The sequence below is a fragment of the Ischnura elegans genome, chromosome 5 (assembly GCF_921293095.1).
Source record: "Ischnura elegans chromosome 5, ioIscEleg1.1, whole genome shotgun sequence".
Lineage (NCBI taxonomy): Eukaryota > Metazoa > Arthropoda > Insecta > Odonata > Coenagrionidae > Ischnura > Ischnura elegans.
This window is the reverse complement of record NC_060250.1, coordinates 133,433,361-133,452,200: the sequence shown is the minus strand read 5'-3', so window position 1 is coordinate 133,452,200 and position 18,840 is coordinate 133,433,361. Positions and strand designations below refer to the sequence as shown.

The window sequence follows — 18,840 nt, the reverse complement described above, 5'->3', positions numbered from 1 at the left end:
GTTTAATGTGTAAGCAAAGAAGACAAATAAGATAACACTGCAAGAGGAGTGGTGGATATGGATCTGAGGGAATGAGTGGAAAAAAGCTGAATAGGAGGGAGATAAGTGCTTGGAAACTGTAAGGTGAAACTGTGATAAAAGGAATTGTACAGAGGACCTAGTGTCACCAGTGAATGTTGTACCACCAGCAGACAATGTGTTATGGATGTTCTTCTTTTCACATTAATCAGCGACCGAAACATTTTCAAAGTAACATTTATATTTCCATAATTCCTTTTATAAAATTAGCATAGTTGCGGCAAAGTAGATAACAGGGGGGCAACGAAGATTTACAAATGACTCATCAGTCTGGGGACAAGGGTGGTGATTAGAAAGTTTCCAGCTTATTTTTCAGCATTATTCATGGTCTCTGTTGAAAACATTTCTGTCAGAAACAATAGATTTCACTTGCGTGAAGTAAAGAATGATATCCATCATTTCCAAACTTCTGGAAAAGATTGTACTGGTAGAGGCCAAGTTTATTCACGAAGTGATTGAGAAAAAAATCATCTATCGGGGGATTTCATCTCAAATCAGGCAGAGGGGTGTCAGGTGACCATCACCGATTTCTCTGAAATTTATATATGTGAAAGCAGTATCCTTATGATGAATAACGATGACTTTATCTCTGCTCAGAACTGAACCGTCATAAAGTTACTGCCCCTTGAACATTGCAGTGTCAGGCCTCAGAGTAAAAAATGAAAAATCACATAAATGCTGATTACTAAGGAACCATGGCCCATAAAGCAGTGGTTATTGTTTTATTTTGAAGAGAATTCATTTATGCAAATTATGGCATAACTTGCAAGTCATTTGAAGCAATAATAAACAAATAGGACTTGTTTAAACAATAAACATTAGTCATTATTTAACAATTTATTACTAAAAAAGGCCACCTTTTATTTTCTTTAAAATTTCTCAGCGGGTAGTTTAAATGTTCTGCTTTCAATAAAAAAAAATAAAAAAAAGTATTTTTATATTTTTTGTTTTAAGGCATGTCAAAGTTAGGCATGTTTTCGACTCTTTTACACCAAGATTGCATACCTTCAAGGGGGGAAAATGCCGTTTCATTCTACCCAGCATTCATAACAGTGTAAAGTTCCTATCTGAATGATTGGTTACATCTATTGACTGAAAGCAAGTTCAATCTTGTTTACTTCCATGGCATCCAATGTTTGCAAACACCCACTGCTACTGGCTGGAAACGGTGAATGAGTCGCAATTTGCACGGAGTATTTTTCAATAGCACTTCACATAAGTCTTTCTTCTACTTTGGGCCATGTGGAACATTTCGATGGACCATGTGGATGCATAAATGAGACACTAATGTCAATCTCTTCTAAAGACACTGCAGTGATTTTTGAAATTGACCAGGTTTTTCGGAAACACACAATGAAGTCATTCATGGTGAGATTTTGAGTACTGTATGTCATTATATCTGAATTTGTTAGTGTCACAGCCTGTTTGATTGTGTGGATTACAGAGCGAGCTTTAGTTGTCCCGTGTCTGTTAACTACCAAGCATGAAACTGTTGATGCCATGTACAGGTGCTACTTTCACCTAATTATTACAACCAACAAATAATTTTGTGCCATAATAAATGGTGTGGCACCGGACCTTTGAGTTGTAGGACATCCAAAATTGATGACCTATAAATAGAGATCCATGAAAGTGGTTTTATTTTTTGCTAAAATTCATTTTAATATTATATGATTTCGGTGTCATAGATAACATTGGCGGTGCTATTATAAAATTACAATTTTTGCATATATCTAGGTGTTTCATTATTTTTTGGTACACGTTTCATGATTGCTAATACTTTTGCATTTGCATTTTACATAAGATTAAATGCTATGTCAACAGTACAAAATTTCTAATAAAACCATTTGAAGGAATTGGTTTAAGTTATATTGGTTCAAGATATATATCAATGGTTCAAGCATTAATATTGTAGAGTGAGCAAGGAAAGGTGCACCGTGAACACTTCACTTGATTAATCGTCTTTGTGAGGAAGATTAGTGTAAAAATGCTACTGAAATTTGTTTTCAATTTCATTGTAATAATTTAGACCAATAAAACAATACTTTAGCTCTTCCTATTTCTTATTCCTTGAGATTGAAATGTATTATTGACGAATACAATCAGCAGATGGCAAATCCCCATCACCTTTCCTGCATGTACTTCGAGAGCCAATCCCGAATTTCGGGATAATCAAGTTCCTCCATACTAAAAAAGGTGGAAAATAAAGCCAGTTTATTATCAAAAAAAATCATGCTATGCCATGTTTCCAAAAATTCTATGATCTTGAAGGAGGCAAGTTCACATCCGATAACTTATTTCATAGGCTTCTAACAAAATTTCTGATAGTAAGCATTACACACGTGCCCAGGGTTAATATTCACGTCCCAGGCAAGAAGAATGAGGAGAAAAATCCACTTCCAAGTCATAGCAAGGCGGCCGCCATTGGCAGGGGGATTATGGGAGCGTCGAGCCAATGGCAATGGGGGTTCGGTAGACTGGCAACGGAGAGGCCGTTACAGAATATGTACTGCTTATTTACTGCATCTTATCCTGTAATATGCTTCATCTTCAATCACACTCCCTGGTGAGCCACTGGTAAATCCATGGCAGCAAAATTACCACAGTTACGGCAAACCTTAGTACTCACTGAAAAACACACATTCCAGCAGGAGCATTCTAGCCATGTTGGTGGCCTTGATAAGATGCAGTAGTAGAGGAGGACATAACATTGGGGGAAATAAAGGAATTGGCTCCATCTTGCCAAGATTGGAGTGCCTTTTGGAGTGATCTTTTGTTTCAATGAAAAAAAGAATGACACTTACGCTGATGATGGCCTGGTGGAAGGGGGTCCTTGAGAGATCGTCTGTGTTGACCCAGCCACCTTTGTCAGCACCCAGGGCGATGGCTTCGCACATGACTGGTAGATTATGAGCCTCGGCCGCTCTATATAGAAGTCGGTCAGGATGCAGGGTCGAGATGTCCTCTTCCGCTGTCATGAAGATAAGAGAGCACTTCAATATACAGTAAAACTTCGATTTTACGCACTTTGATTTTACATCAAGTCTCGTTTTTACGCAGCGACACTCAAGTCCGGCCGGAAAGCATAGGGAATTCCAATGGTGAAACTTCGATTTTACATCTTTTCTTGATTTTACGCAGTTTTTTCGATTTTGCGCAGCATAACCCCAGCCCCAAAGAGGCCGCTAATCTTGATTTTACGCAGTTGTCTTTCGACTTGTTTTGAAAATCCCGACTGGAGCAATATGAAGTTAGGTTATTTATTCGTCTAAATGAGTTACAAAAATGAATACAAGAACGAATTTAAGTTTACAGGGACTAGCCACGGTAATAACTTTACGTGAGTCACCCGCAATGCACAAATTGTGCGAAAACTCCACAGAGAAAAAAATCATTCGCCTTGACCGGGATATTTCCCTTCGCCCCAGCGAAATGTAACGGCGAAATTAGCCGTTAAAAATCCTCCCGTGCCAAAATTTTGGCTTCCAAGGTGATCCAAAAAAGATAGTCGTACTTCTAGTATGGACGTAAGTCAATGGTGATTCAACACGATGGTAAAAGCAGCCTGCATTGTCTCATTCCCAGGCTAACCCCACATCTGCGGGACAAATGGAGGCGAGGGAAAATTGCTTGCGCTGCACGCTTATCAGAACCGACTCAACTTGTATCTCATTGTCAGACGGTTTAAGTTAAACATGGTTGGAACTTGAATAGCTATTAGCTTAACTCCGCTAGGTGGCAAGCGTTTTAACGGAACGGGAGTTAATGCCCTCGGAGAATAACTCGCGTCGTCAATCGTCATGTAATCATTGAAGTCAAATTCAAGACGTGAGTGATAAGGTGAGCTATTTAAATAACCGCGCAACTACCATCATGCCGCCAGTGATGAATAAAAAAAATTATTAATAGTCCGGAACAATCTTCCTTCTTTATAATTTTTACGTATTAAAAAACCATTTTCCCATGAAAATTTAGCATAAGTAGATAGAATCTACCGGGTATAGCTTCTCTGTCGGCATTCTTCCGCGAATTCAGCGCCGGGACCTTCGGCTCACAAGCCGTGTGACTCATCTTAACGTAATATTTTGCTTCCCCATATCTGATAACAACACCGGACACTTTTTGTATTTCGATTTAATGGTGCTAAGCCATTCCTGAATTTAACTTTAAAAAAGTGATCTAAACACCGGAAAAATCTGATTTTCCGAATATCCCGGGTCCTATGTGCTACGTATTATCTTTGGTATGCTATTTGGAAGGAGGTAACTGATAGCTGGAGTCATTAGCACCATGAAGTAAGGGCTGGGGGGATAGGAACCCTATATTGGCATTAGCCAGGTTGTAATGATAGGCCTTAAAGGGATGAGGGCTTAACGTCCCATCTGCTGGACAGAGTGGTGCACTGGAAGTGCCCTCCACATTACTCTCTAGTAGGGATAGGGCCATCTCTTATAAGTTTCTGCTACTGCCAGGACTTGAACCCAGGCCCACAGCCTTTGTGCTGTATTAGCAAAATTTTGCTCTCTGTTACTGGGGTTAATTTGGATGACTATCCTCAGATATCTCATTTCTTCAATCTCCAATCTTTGTTTGTCTGCAGGTGGTTAAACGGATTTCCTGAAAACTGCTTTTAATGAGAATATTTTCGAAAATTAGCTTCTCAGCGAGCATTTAGTATCACCATTGCGACATTTCTCCTTGGTAACAGATGTAATCTTAGCACCAGAAATGCTAGCAATTCTGCCATGTTATTCAACCATGGGAAACATTGTTCAGGAATGCAACGTTGTTTTTCTCAACGTAACACGTCATCTGTGGCGTTGCTTGTGAGTAAATAAGATTATTAGGCTTCATTTTCTTGCCTCCAAATGAGTAAATGAATCCAGGAAACATACATCTGATACGACTGAAAAGGAATTCATGCTCTTTTACCATAAAGCCACACATATGAGACTTTTTCTGGATCCGTTTCCGGCTAAAATCAGAACTATACAAAAGTGTTCTAAAAATTTCTAAAAGGGGTTCTAAAAATGATGAGCAAGAGTTATCCTGAAAACTATACTTCTCCTCAATACCAAATCTTGATTTAACACACTTTGATTTTACACAGTGCCCATATTTCGGTCCCTCCAACTGCGTAAAATCAAAGTTTTACTGTATGTAATTCTAACTTAATTTGAAATGTATCATGGAATTGTGCAGGTTATAACTGCATTTTAGAATGAAATTAGAACAGGGGCTATTTTTCCATCTCGCATCCAGGCATTCTCGCATGTGTTCTAGCAATTCACTGCTTTACACGATGCAATTTTGACAGCACATTCATACACACGTCAAATTGTGCAAGTACATGCCCCTTGTAAAATGGCCTTTACACTCACAATGAACTTACTCTACACAATACAGAATACCCAGATAGAACAATATGCACAATACCCAGAATGCACAACAATATGCAGAATACCCAGAGATATGCACAATATTGAAAAATTCTAATTAAATAAGTAATATATATTTAATTTACTCATGAATACTTTTAAAGTACATTCAAAATGCACTTTTTCATGATAATCATGGTATATACTTATACACGGTACAAAGGAAATATAAAAATACTATGAAATCCGGTGGAGGGGGCAAATATTCATTTTTACATGCATTGGGGGAGGAGAGATGAGAAAATGTCCAAAAAATGTGCAACACTTGAACTGTATACGTAGGCACCTAATGAACAAGGACATGAGCCCTGCTCATCTGTGTGATTGCAATGAATGAGACATGCATGTGACTGACTCACTGAGACAGTCTTCCTCCTCGCCAGCCGTCGAGTCCTGGTCGCTGCTCAAGTCAATACTGCCCTCAAGCGGTTGCTTAACGAGGTTCTCTCCGAACAAGAGCACTTCTGCGTCCACTATCTCACCCTCACGCTCCAACGCCGCACCACCACCGTTCACCACTCCCTCCTCCCCACCCTCCACGCCCTCTGCGTCTGCGTCGCAATCGGCCACCTATAGGTCACAACGAGCAAGATACAGAGGGATCATAAACCCAACATTTGATCAAATCGCACCCACAGTAAAACTCCCATTATGTACATGTGTTGTGGATTATCATCTGCTTTGCAAAAGTTATGCCTTCCTTCCATGTTTTCTGTGATCTTTAAAAAAATATAATAAAATTGGATGCAAAAGCACAGGGATTATTGGATTTTAGTACAAGGATAAACAAGATTTACTATTTCCATTAGAATTCCCTTTGTAAAACTGAATTACTTTCATTTCTTGTTGACAAGAAATGTTTCAAGTTTACCGTATAAGCGCGTGTAAGAGGCGCACCTTTTTTCCCAGAAATTGCAGCCGAAAATGAGGGTGCGCCTCTTACACTAACTTCTTATTTTCCCCCTCCCCTTCACCGGTCGCAAGTCCAAGGGGAACTGAGTGGCCTTGGTTTTCAGTGTGAGTCAGTCATCTGTAATCCTAGGTCAAAAACAAGTGGCAGGAAGGGGAGTTTCTCCCTTAGTGACGTATTTTTAAAATGCTCCTGTTTGCTTTTCTTGTAAGCATCGTGCCGTCACGTCGGTACCCCAGAGGTGAACATGGAAAAGATCGCGCGGGGGTTTTTCGCTCCAGAGGGCGCGCTAAATTTACTGCCAGGAGTGGGCATCCCGCGACATTTATACTGCATATAGTAATCGCTTATCAAACGTAGAGAAACGCGTATTTTTGAATGACATACCTGGTCAATAGTCAATATCTGTCTTGCCGAGTAATTTCCATTACGCTGGGGACCTGATTTTCAAAAAATCATCTTCAGACGCTGATATGAGGATTATTGCAACTGAAAATTATATTGGTATCAAAACCTGCGCTTTAAAAAATTCGATCTTGCATTTGACGTCGTTGCCTTCAAAGCGAACGGGCGGAGGAGCAGCAATATGATATACGCAGTTTGCGTTGCATAAAGTTTCCAGTCTGTCTCGTCTTGTTTGAATGCGCTTATGCTTTGCTTGTTTCTTCCGAAATTGTCCTGTTTGGACTATTTTGAATATAAGTAGCCTTGTTGTAACTGCAAATCTTTGTGTCAAACAATTAGATCTTAAAAAACTTAAATTCTGTCAGATATGCGTCGCGTTAGATCTCTTTCTTTTTTTGAACCTCGTGCATGTCATACAATTATTGAAAGCTATCGAGATATCTTCGGGCTCAGTAGATGATGTACCTAGCATTTGGCCTCCAGAAACTGGGAGATCGATCAAGGTCAGTTGGTGAGACGGGGTAGGGATGAAACACGTTTCCATTGTTCCCCTGTAACTTGATGTTTTCCTGTGGGGTCTCGGAAAGGGAAAAAAACGGCAGAGGCATTGGCTGATGGAGGGCCGAGTGTGGCTCCATTAAATATACGATGTGGTTATTATCCTGCGACGCTGAGATTGCCCCGATTGTTGTCCAAGCTCTTGGGAAGGTTCATGCTATGTGCCTGTCGTGTTTTGCCTTAAAATTTTCCACAGCTGCAATTCTATTGCAATACTCCTGCGAGAGCATTTAAAATTGTTCGTGAGTAGGACAAGCATCGCAGAGCAACGGCGTATGCGAAGAGAGGATCGGAACTCTTTCTACTCCCTCTTATACCGCTATTACCGCCGCAGTTATCAAAATTTCCTCTTTCAATTACCGTATAAGCGCGTGTAAGAGGCGCACCTTTTTTCCCAGATATTGCAGCCGAAAATGGGGGTGCGCCTCTTACACAAACTTCTTATCTTCCCCCCCTCCCCTTCACCGGTTGCAAGTTCAAGGGGAACTGAGTGGCCTTGGTTTTCAGCATGAGTCAGTCATCTGAAACACTGGGTCAAAATCAAGCGGCAGGCAGGGGAGTTTCTCCCTTAGTGATGTATTTTTAAAATGCTCCTGTTTGAATTTTTTGCAAGCATCGCGCCGTCACATCGGTACCCCAGAGGTGAACATTGAAAAGATCGCACGGGGTGATTCGCTCCGGAGCGCGCGCTAAATTTATTGCCACGAGTGGGCATCCCGCGGCATTTATACTGCATATAGTAATATTGGTGTCACAACCTGCGGTTGAAAAAATTCGAACGAGTGTGCTCATTGTTGTGTAACCCTCAAAAGTTGGAGAATGAATCCCGAAAGTTCGGAGGCAAAGGAGCAGGTGGGAGGTGTTAGGATTAAAAGCTATATTTATTTTGTTTCTATTGCCTTATGTTGATTGTAAAGCAATTAGAGGAATGTTAAGTTTTTTTTTTGTAAATACTAATGCACTCTGTTATTATTTTGGAATGTGTGAATATATTGTATCTATTTTGCTCCAAAGAAAAAAAAAATTATTTTCTTTTGTTATCTCAGCCACAAATTATTTTCTTTAGATTTCGTATTTTTTTATCTAAGTTCATTGCCTCTGTAATTGGGAGGAATAAACTCAAATCCGATAGCCACGTACGTCAATAATCAAGTGTATTTTGTTTTTTTTATAAAGTTGTGTGCATGTATTTGAGGTTTGTGAGCACTCAGGACATCGGCGATCCACGGGTCCGCGGCAAAGGGACTGGTCACCCCTGGCCGTGGTCTGGGCGATACCCGCCTTCTTCTTCTGACGGCTGACCACCGCAAGAGAAAAGGTCAGGCTAACGCATGGCGCAGACTAACCAGAGCGCCCAGTTTGGATTCCCGCCGGCGAGGAGGCGCGCGCAGGTGTATGTGCCACCGGAATGAAGCGTCTGCTAGTGTGTGACGCTGCTGCTGCCCTCCGTGAGGGAAATGCTAGAGAGAAGAGCTCGCCACGAAAAAGCTCTTTTTGGCCTACGAACTTTCAGGAGTCCACATCTCTCCATCAAGTGTGCTTAAAAATTCAAACCAGTGTGTGTGTGTGTGAGTGAGGGATTGAGGTATGTGGCTAAAGGGCTTTGATGATTTCTAATGTTCAATTTTGCTTTTCGTGATTTTCTGTTACGTGCCCGTTATTGGGATCTAAATTCTTAGCGTTGTTTTTGGTTTGTGTTCCTTGCTGTTTCCAATTCATGTGCATTTATGTCAGGTCTTCAGGACCACGTGCGCCTTATGCCAAACTTTACTTTGTGGTTGGGATTTCTATAGGCCTCGATGAGGCGAGAATGTATTGTAAATTTGTCGTTCTTTCTGTGAGCTGCCAAATATTAAAATAGTTGGGGGAAAACATTATTTTGTGATTAGGATTGCTATATTAGCCGATGAGGCGAGAATGTATTTTAAAATTGTTGTTCTTTCTGTGTGCTGCCAAATATCCAAAAATAGTTGGAGAAATAAATATCTTACCTTGGCTTGTAACAGCTACTATTGAAACGTGTCGTTTTCTTCAAGGTCATTAGAAACCCTGGATAGTACCTTTAATTTTTTCCGTTGCTTATTATCTTATTTGTTTTCTTGTTATTATTCACTCCACTGTTAGCTATCCGCGTGCTTACGTGGTGGACGGGCCTCTAGTCGAAATAGGCTGAATTCGCAAACCCGACGAGAGACACCCGTTACAAATGGCGCCCGGACAGGGACCCTAATGGGTCATTTAGATCATTTATTTTTGTTCTAGATTTGTTGGATATTTGCTTTGCGTTTAAGGGGAGTAAACTGTGTTTTCGAATGGTGAGATTAGTGCTCTGTGGTTTATATCTTTGTTTGAAATACTCATTGTGATGTCGGAGGAAGGTATTGAGGAGTTATTACATTTAGACAATCCTACTTCAGCTGCAGGAGGCCCTACCCCTCAGGTTAGCTGGGTATATCACCTTCGAAGAAGTGGTTTAGTGGCAGAATTGACTGAGAGGAATTTGGTTTCCACCGGGAACGTGTCTCAGTTGAGGGCTCGTCTAATTGCACGTGTGAGGGGAGAATCAGGCGAGATAGCGGGAGACGCTAGGGCGGATGAAGTTAATTTGCAATTGCTGAACGCGTCTCCAAGCCAGATAAGGGACATAATGGACGTCGTGAGGCGCTGGAATTTGAAGTTTTCAGGGGCCAAAGGGGATAGCGTCGGAAATTTTCTGATTCGTTTACAAGAATTAAGGGAAGGCTATGGAATTACTGAGGATCAATTATGGATGGGTATGCCTGAACTTCTGAAAGATACGGCTCTTTATTGGTTTCGTTTGAACAAATGTAAGTTAAATTCCTGGTCTGAGTTTGAGTCCGCGTTGAAAAGTCGATTTACCGATTACGATTTCCAGGAGCAGTTGGAACGTGAGATAAGGGAGAGAACTCAAGGGCCAGATGAGTCATTGGCAGATCACTCTTGGCATCACTGGTCCTGCCCTAAAATGGATTATGTCCCACTTAAGTGACAGACAACAAGTTGTTTGTTATCCATATGGATCCTCAACTATAAAATCTGGTCCCTTGAAACTAACCAGAGGTGTACCTCAAGGATCTCTCCTTGGTCCACTGCTTTTTTTACTTTTTATTAATGACCTTCCGAATCACTTGTCACATGGTAGAACCATTCTTTATGCAGATGACACCTCCACCATTGTCACAGCCAAAAGTGCTCAACATTTGGTGGACATCACTAATTTGACCATTAAGGAAATGCATCAGTGGTGTAAAAACAACAACCTCATTATTAATGAAGATAAAACTCTCTTCATACAATTCCTTATTAAAAGCTCTAACAAGAGAGTTCTTCTCCCTCATATTAATAATATTAATCACTCCACAAATGTAACTTCAACAAAGTTCCTGGGGTTCCTAATCTCAGATGGCCTCGATTGGTATCCTCATATTCAGGCCATAATCAATAAAATTTCTGTGGGTACTTATATGATCAGGAAATTATCTCCTATTGTGTCATTTGAAACCCTGAAAATGGTTTATTATGCCAAAGTACATGCTCATATTTCCTATGGAATATTGCTTTGGGGAAATTCAACTGCTGCCAAAAAAGCCTTTTCTGCTCAGAAAAAGGCAATTTAGACTATGCATCAAGTTCCTATCCGCACCCCTGGCAAGCCCCTCTTTGCTGCATCAAAAATCCTAACACTCCCTTCTATCTATATCCTGACATGTGCCAACTTTATTAAAGCAAACCTTGATAAATTTCCTTCTAATGCCACCTTCCACCATCACCACACAAGATCAAGTAATAATATACACCACAAGCAGTACTCCAGCTCCCTCTGTTTAAAGGGTCCCAGGCATTCAGCCACTGCTATATTTAACAAAATCCCTGATGAAATAAAAGATTGCACCTCAATTTATGTATTTAAGAACAAGCTGAAACTCCTTCTCTCTAAAAAGTGCTATTACAGCATTTCCGAATATATGGAAGATAATTTGTAATTATGATAATCTCCATGATGCTAGTTGTGACATCTTATTTTGTCCATACTATTGTATTGTACTTATTTATTTCATCAATTCTTATGTATTTAGAAAAAATATTTTTATTGTTTCCATGTAAATTGTAAATCTTGATGACACATCATCATTGTATTTTTATTTGATATTTGTATTAGCTTTTTTATGACGTAGCCATGCAATTGTACTCTTGCCAATCGGTGAAATAAATTATTATTATTATTAGACTATTTAACGGGTCTTGGTACGCTATTGAATAGGCTTGAGCAAATTCCTAGCGAGGAGGAAAAGCTTAGATGGGCGTATCGCAACATGAGACCAGATTATAAACTATTCATAAGGCGTAGAGACTTCCATACGTTAAACGAGTTATCCAGTCTGGGGAAAGAATATGAATATATTCACAAATTAAAAAGCAATTTCCGATCTCCACCAAATGCTGCTCAGTCGGTAGTACCGGAGGCCGCATATAAACCTTTCAAAGTTGAGGTGACTCAAGTAGCATTTGACCTCCAGAAACTCAGGGAATTGAACCTGGTAGACCGAAAAAGGTCAGTAGGTGGAATGGGGTAGGGATGAAACACGTTTCCATTATTCCCCTGTAACTTGATATTTTCCTGTGGAGTCTCGGAAAGGAAAAAAACAGCAGAGCCATTAGCTGATGGAGAGCCGAGTGTAGTTCCGTTAGGCCCCTTTGCACACACACCGATTTTGGACGGCCGGTAAAATATTGGCCGATATTTTACCGGCGAAGCGATGCTTGCACACACGCCGGATTTTTAACGGTCAAACGATACGTTGCTAAGTTTTTGAGCCGGCGTCGGCGATCCACAGTGACAATAGCCGGCAGCTAACCGGCATTTTGCCGGTGCCGGCGTGTGGTCGGTACGTGTGCAAGCTCCAATGCTCTCCCATTGTTCACTATTGGAATGTGGACAGCCGATATTTTACCGGCCGTCCAAAATCGGTGCGTGTGCGAGGGGCCTTAAATCTACGACGTGGTTATTATCCTACGGCGCTGAGATTGCCCCGATTGTTCTTCAATCTCTTGGGAAAGCTCATGCCATTTGCCTGTCGTGTTTTGCCTTAAAATTTTCCACGGCTGCATTTCTATTGCAATACTCCTGCGAGAGCTTTTAAACAAAATCGTTCGTGAGTAGGACAAGCAACGTTGAGCGATGGCGTATGCAAAGAGAGGATCGGAACTCTTTCTACTCCCTCTTATGCCGCCGCAGTTATCAAAATTTCCTCTTTCAAATAGTACTGAAAGAGGACATTTCGATAACTGTCGAAACTCCAGGCATACATCTGCAACACCGCACGATAGGATAAAAAAAATGTCGCAAATTTTTTTTTTATAGCTTCGATCCTCAAAATAGGGGTGCGCCTCTTACACGTGTGCGCCTCTTACACAAGCTTATACGGTAACATTGAAAGAGGAAAGTTCGATAACTGTCGAAATTCTAGGCGTACGTCTGAAACACTGCGCGATAGTATAAAAAAATGCCGCAAAATTTTTTTCTTCATAGCTCCGATGCTCAAAATAGGGGTGCGCCTCTTACACACGCTTATACGGTACTTTGACATCTGCTCTAGCATTGCAGAGGACGATGGGCAGCGGAGAAAAAAACTCAATTTGATTAATTACAGAACATTGATCATGATAATAATTCTGATTTTCCTACATGGAAAATCACAATTCCATGTAGCAAAATCACAATTATTACCAGGCTGACCATGTCTTGATCGAACTGCATTCCTATGCATAAATGAAACATCGGAATATACACCACCCCACCACCATATCAAAACCCACACCATATCAAAACCCACACCCCACCTCGTCTTGTACCTATGTCTCAGCGAGCTTTCTCAGACTCTGCTATGGAAAAATTCCTTCATGATCTATCTCTAGAAAATTGGGAAGAGATATACTCAAGTCTGGATTTGAACTCAAAACTTAGTGCCTTTCTTAACATTTTTCATATCTATTTCAATGCAGCTTTTCCACTAAATGTGAAAAAAAGCAGAATCTTCCCTCTAAAGGAAAAGATATATTCTGAGAATGTTCTTAAAAGAGCCGCTAATGTACGCAACCTTTACTCCCTGATAAAAAGCGGTAAAAATGAATTGATTCCCAGTTACAAAGTAGCCAGGAAAGACCTTAAATCTATGGTATACAATGAACGTAGGATTAAAATTGATACATACATAAAAAACTCAAACAACATTATAAAGGCTTCATGGAAAGTGATCAAAGATAACACAAAATCCTCCTGTGGAACCCTGACCCCCTCCCCGATCTTCTTTAATGGCACTCCTTGCTCTGATCCATCAATCACTGCAGATAGCTTCAATAAACAATTCTGTTACTCACCCTCAACCCTGAATTCCACAATTGATTTCAAAGTAGTTAACCCCGAACAGAGTATTTTTCTCTTCCCAAGCACGCAAACTGAAATTATTCACATTATTCACTCCTTCAAAAATAGTTGGTCAGCAGGTACTGATGGTATACCCATGCCTATAAATAAGCATGTTGCCAAAGTCATTGCTGGTCCCCTTTCTGACATATTTAATACCTCCATATGCTCTGGAGTCTTCCCAGACCTTTTCAAATATGCTTCAATTACCCCAATTCATAAGAAGGGCCCTCTAAATGACTCGGCAAACTACAGACCTATATCTGTACTGTCTGCCTTCTCAAAGATATTCGAAAAACTCTTTTACCATCGTGTAATGAGTTATCTCAAAACCTTTAAAATACTGAAAAATGCCCAACACGGTTTCTGTAAATCCAAATCCACAAGTACAGCCATCTTTCAGTTATTAAACCAACAGCTTTTCAGGAACGCAAATTAGCAGCTGGTGTTTTCTTTGATCTAAGCAAAGCCTTTGATCGAATTAATCATGAAATTCTCCTCTCTAAACTGCAGTCAGTGGGCATCTTGGGGAAAGCTCTCTCCTGGTTGTCATCATACCTAACTGACCGTCAGCAATTTGTCAAATATACCTCCAGAACAGCAAAAAGCATTACAGTAGTTAAGTCAAATCCCCTTACTGTGAAAGCAGGAGTACCACAGGGTTCTATACTAGGGCCATTGCTATTCCTAATTTTCATTAATGACTTGCCAGACAAACCCCTCCTCCAAAATGCCATTCTATATGCAGATGACACCTCAATCATTTCAAGTGAGGTAAATAGGAGCGACCTAGTTAATACCACACAAAGCAGTATCAACAGCATGTCAGAATGGTGTCATGATAACGCCCTTCAAGTCAACATTGACAAAACAGTTTTTCTTCAGTTCCATGGCAACCGGTCTCCATGTACCTCAAGTATGATCTTAAATGTTGGTCCTCACGTGATTTCCCGGGCACATTCAACAAAATTATTAGGTGTTATCCTCACTGACAACCTTGACTGGTCATCACATATTGATTATATAATGAATAAACTATCCACTGGCATATTTATTATAAGAAAGCTGGCTGAAGTAACTACCATTGATACTCTGAAGATGATATATTATGCCAAAATATATCCTCACCTAACTTATGGCATCATCTTTTGGGGTAATGCTAGCTGCTGCCACAAAGTTTTCTCTATGCAGAAACGTGCAGTGAAAGCCATGGCCAGAGTTTCTATGCGAGCACCTGGCTTACCTCTTTACAATGATCTGAAAATACTAACATTCCCATCACTGTACATACTCAACTGTGCCTCTTTTGTTAAGAATAACCCTGAATACTTTCCAAAAAATAGTTCTCTCCATAATCACGCTACCAGAACCACCAATGACATTTACCTCAAAGACTACCATAGCACTTTCTGCCAAAAAGGACCCCTTTTCTCCCTATCAAAAATATACAACAGGCTACCGTATGATATTAAATGTCTTCCACCTACACCATTCAAGAATGCTTTGAAGAAATATTTAATGGAAAACAACTACTATAGCCTGAAGGATTTTATGTTGGGCTCGGAGTAATCTTTGCCCATCAACCACTAAAATTGTAACTTTTTTTCTTTTATCTGTAAAAATTGTAAATGTTACATCACTTCATTTATTTGTAACTATTACTTTAATTATTTACTTTATTTTGACGACTTCCAATGTCACCGGAACATGTGATCTCTAGGAACAATAAAAAATTATTATTATTATTATTATTACATCGCCGGATAGCAAGCAGCGACAGGTAACATTGCTCTAGCTTTCCATAAGTCGAAAGTCAATGTAAGGGCACCGATCTAACTATGACAATGCACTTTCAACTTCCTTACCTGACACAGGAAAAGAAGGAGGGGGTTTCCCTATAATGTAAGTTCCCGTGCTTAAGACGAAGCCTGTTGTAATATTATAGAGACGAAGCCAGCCAAATGAGATGGGGGAAATTGACTCCCTCTAACGTTTCCATCTTTCTCCCATTCCCTCCCATTGATAGCAAGAATAGCGTAACAAAAGAAGAATGTCAAATGGGAGTGCGCGGAGCGTACTATGCTTGGACATGAGTGGCTTTAGGTGTAGTAGATCTGACACACATTTTTTATTTTTAGTTTAATAAACAGGTAATACAGAACATAATAGTTTATGCTTGCTTAGCAGTACATTGCCCTCGAGAAATATCTGTCATAATACCAAGCGTACGCTGAGGACGGAACTTTCTGACCTCAATAAATTCGATTTATTTTACATTTAAAACAAAGGCCGTTTGGCAGTACAAAGACTAATACTCGCTAAAACGCGATTCTTGTAAAATGCCGTACTTGCTAAACCGGGTTTCCACTGTAACCTGCTGCTTTTGCGTCCAAATTTATTTTTTTACAAATATCGTGGAGAACATCGAAGCAGTATGAACTCATGCACAGATAATCCTCAACACAGATAAGCCCCACCCGGAAAATAGGGAGTCTGCTGTATTTACAAACCTTTTACTGTACATTACATAATGATGCGTTATTTCCCATAAGATATCTTGAGAGTATTGGTAGCCTTGTGACTCATTTTTGCTTGCGGAAATTAGGAAGTAGCAAGAACTGAGATGACATCGAGCCAACTTCAATTTAGAAAAGATAAGGATGCAGAAGCACCCCCCTTTGGAAGTAAACCAGGCCCATTCCTTTCCCAGGGATGACCTTTGTTCAACTGCTTTGAGGAGTCCTCACACCTCACATAATCCCAAACGTAAAAACTCCTTTTTGACTAGCCTTCACTTTCTCAAAGCCTTTACTCTTAAGTTTATTGTCCGTATTTCTATTTAAGGCTTTGGGTGCTGGATGCTTTGATATCAATCAGGGACTTAAAAAAATTTCATCTCCAAAGAGTACGATTTTATGAGCAAGAAACAACATTCATTTCACCCCAAATAAGGTTTTCCCTTGCTTTCTAATTCATTGAATCGGAAGGGAAAAGACTTTGGATAACCATTTGAAGAGTGGATTTCCTGCAGATCCTGTTCTACACTGTACTATCTTGAAGCCTTTTGTATGGTTGCTCATGGTTGCACTGCAGCAAAAAAAACTATGTAATTACTTTATCACAAAACGCTCCACAGCATCGATTTCTTAAAGTGATTTCCTGATATCCATTACATACCGTTTGAATAGCTATCATTACTTTGCATGTTGTGTCCAACTGAAGGTCAAAGCAATACAAAATGATATTCAAGCGCACATGTAAATCAAGTAATCTAATGTCTGCGACTTTCAAAACCAATCATATGGTCATGAACGGTCAGGAATATTGTTAGAATTGATCTGCATTATCGTTAGTTGCACCAGTGCAAATTGTTTCTGCACCGAAAATTTGCCGAAATCATTCCTTGTGTGAAGCAGGAGTTTCAGGCAAATGATATTTTTAAATTAATAGACGATTCTCCATGTAAAACGGCCTTTTATAAAACAGGTTAGATTAGTATATGAAACAAATACATATATATATAATGCAGCAAATACCACACATTTCACTCCAATTCAAAATCAACCTTAATCTCACTTTAATTTATGAGGTTTCACACCATTTTTTTCTATGCACTCAGCCATTTACCTATGAATCTCATGCTAAGTGCTTCCTAAGGTTCATTCATTGCTAATCTTTCCCATTTTCAATGAATTTCAAAATTCAACTACATTGATTGGATGACTGGAGTGAAATGGACCTCACCTCAGAGTGGGCATCGTTTTCGGCGACTGGCAGGGGTGGTGGGTCATTGTTTTCTGGCTGGCGTTTGGACTTCCTTCTCTTGGCGTCCCTGCTTCGAGGGCGGCGCCTCAGCCTCCGCACGCTCCATCGCACACCCAGGGGTCCTCCTCCGTGAGGGGCCTCCCCCCCCTCCTGCTCTTCCCCCCTCCGATGCAATGGCAACGACAGGTGGTGGTCCTTTTTGACAAAGCGCCTCTCCACATACTTCGCCTTGATCCACGCCTCACGAATGTTCCTGCAGGGCGGGAGAGACATCAAGAGAAGCAGCGGCTCACTCACCTTTACATTGAGACAAATGTGATTCGTTTTTTCAAAAATATGTGAGCACACAGTGATGATTAAAACCCTTCCTTGACCACTAAGTTCACAGGATTTGTTTTTCTGGAGCGTTAGTCAATAAAAGAATATTTATTTTCTTGACAATGTTTCCAGAGTTATTATGTCATTCTTAGGGATCATAACATAATAATGAAACTCTGAGACAAAAATCAACCATTTAATATTCCTGATAACTTCAGGCTTAACTTCGTGAAATCTTTCCATTACAAGAAATAAAAAATAAATTTTGATAGGTTCACTGAGAATATTTTAATCAGCACAACCCTGGTTTTGTAGCATGGTTTCATCTCCTGGTGACTGATCATGCATATACCAAGTCAGTTGCAATAGTAAGGACACCAAATTGTTGGAAAGGAGTGGGGTTAGTTGGGTGGTGGGGGTGAAAAGAGAAGGAGAGGCCTCGGCCAGTTGGGTGGAGGGATTTCCCTGAAGACCATTCAACGGCCGCTGCCTTCAATTCCAAGTCAGTCCGCTCATTCCTCCTCTATGCCACCACTCCTTCCCAACAATTAGATGTGCTAACTATCCAATTGGGATTAAATTACATATCTTTTATTTGCCATTTAATATAAAAAAATGACATGATGTACAGTGAAACATGTGTATAACAAAGTTGAAAGGGCTGGAAGTTTACTTTTTTACCACCTAATTCAGGCAGGTCATGCAAAACACAGCTCTTTCTTCATAATGTTCTCAAATCTGATGAATGTATGAGACAAGTTGACACATTATTTCTATATTTTGAGAAAGCTTTCAACATGGTACATCGCAACAAGCTTTTACACAATATACAGTCATGCGGACTAAACGAAACAGTAGAAAACTGGATACACAACTTTTTAAGTGATTAGAAGGAACAGTAATTTTTGATGCAATTAGCTCTG

At 40.1% G+C, this 18,840-nt stretch overlaps 1 protein-coding gene across 1 annotated transcript in view; it reads right to left on the bottom strand.

Annotated features, from left to right (window-relative positions):
* Nucleotides 1-18,840, bottom strand: part of LOC124159578 (arf-GAP with coiled-coil, ANK repeat and PH domain-containing protein 2) — a 92,484-nt gene that overhangs the window by 18,061 nt on the left and 55,583 nt on the right. The window contains exons 12-14 of the mRNA XM_046535479.1: nt 17,579-17,852; nt 5,876-6,086; nt 2,883-3,049 (exon numbers count right to left, since the gene is read on the bottom strand). Coding sequence (XP_046391435.1) covers nt 2,883-3,049; nt 5,876-6,086; nt 17,579-17,852 — 652 coding nt within the window. The remainder of the gene's footprint in view (nt 1-2,882; nt 3,050-5,875; nt 6,087-17,578; nt 17,853-18,840) is intronic.